At 55.8% G+C, this 536-nt stretch overlaps 1 protein-coding gene across 1 annotated transcript in view; it reads right to left on the bottom strand.

Moving 5' to 3' along the window:
- Nucleotides 1-536, bottom strand: part of FA2H (fatty acid 2-hydroxylase) — a gene marked incomplete at its 5' end in the record, with an annotated part of 10,475 nt that overhangs the window by 3,476 nt on the left and 6,463 nt on the right. Inside the window, one exon of the mRNA XM_009883155.1 lies at nt 294-405. Within this exon, the coding sequence (XP_009881457.1) occupies nt 294-405 (112 nt within the window). The remainder of the gene's footprint in view (nt 1-293; nt 406-536) is intronic.

Here is a 536-nt window from a genome sequence, read left to right as displayed (position 1 = left end):
GTGCGGGAGGTGGCCGTGGGCGTTTTTGGGGCTGTGCTGCAGGCAGGGATGGATGCGGTCACCGGGGGGTGGGGGGAAAGAACCCCAGTACACAGCGGGTGCGTGGGACGGGGATGGAGACACCCTCCGCCGGGGAGGTAGGGGGAAAAATTAGAGCAAAAAGGTCACTTTGGGCAGGCAGATTTGCTTTTGAAGGCAGTCAGCAGTGAAATATTAAGATGGGGGGGTGAAAGGTGTTCTCCTGCTTGAAAAAAAAAATAAAATATCCCTTTGTGAGATAAAAGCACGTTCACCGACAAGCGGGGCCGTGCGAGGCATGGTGGCCAGGTGGTGCCGCGCGAGGCAGGGACGCCCAAAGGCACCTTGGGGACGAATCCCCGCTCCTGTGGCACGCTCGGAGAGGCACTGGCAGGGCAGGGAACGCTCTGCGCACACGGGGATCCCCCTGCCCGCGCCGCTCATTAGTGCTCATTACCGCTGCTCAGTCAAGAGGCAAAAATAGAAAAAAAAAAAAAAAAAAAAAAAAAAAAAAAAAA

Source organism: Charadrius vociferus, unplaced genomic scaffold (assembly GCF_000708025.1).
Source record: "Charadrius vociferus isolate BGI_N301 unplaced genomic scaffold, ASM70802v2 scaffold1434, whole genome shotgun sequence".
NCBI classification, from domain to species: domain Eukaryota; kingdom Metazoa; phylum Chordata; class Aves; order Charadriiformes; family Charadriidae; genus Charadrius; species Charadrius vociferus.
This window is presented reverse-complemented; position numbering and strand designations above follow the sequence as displayed.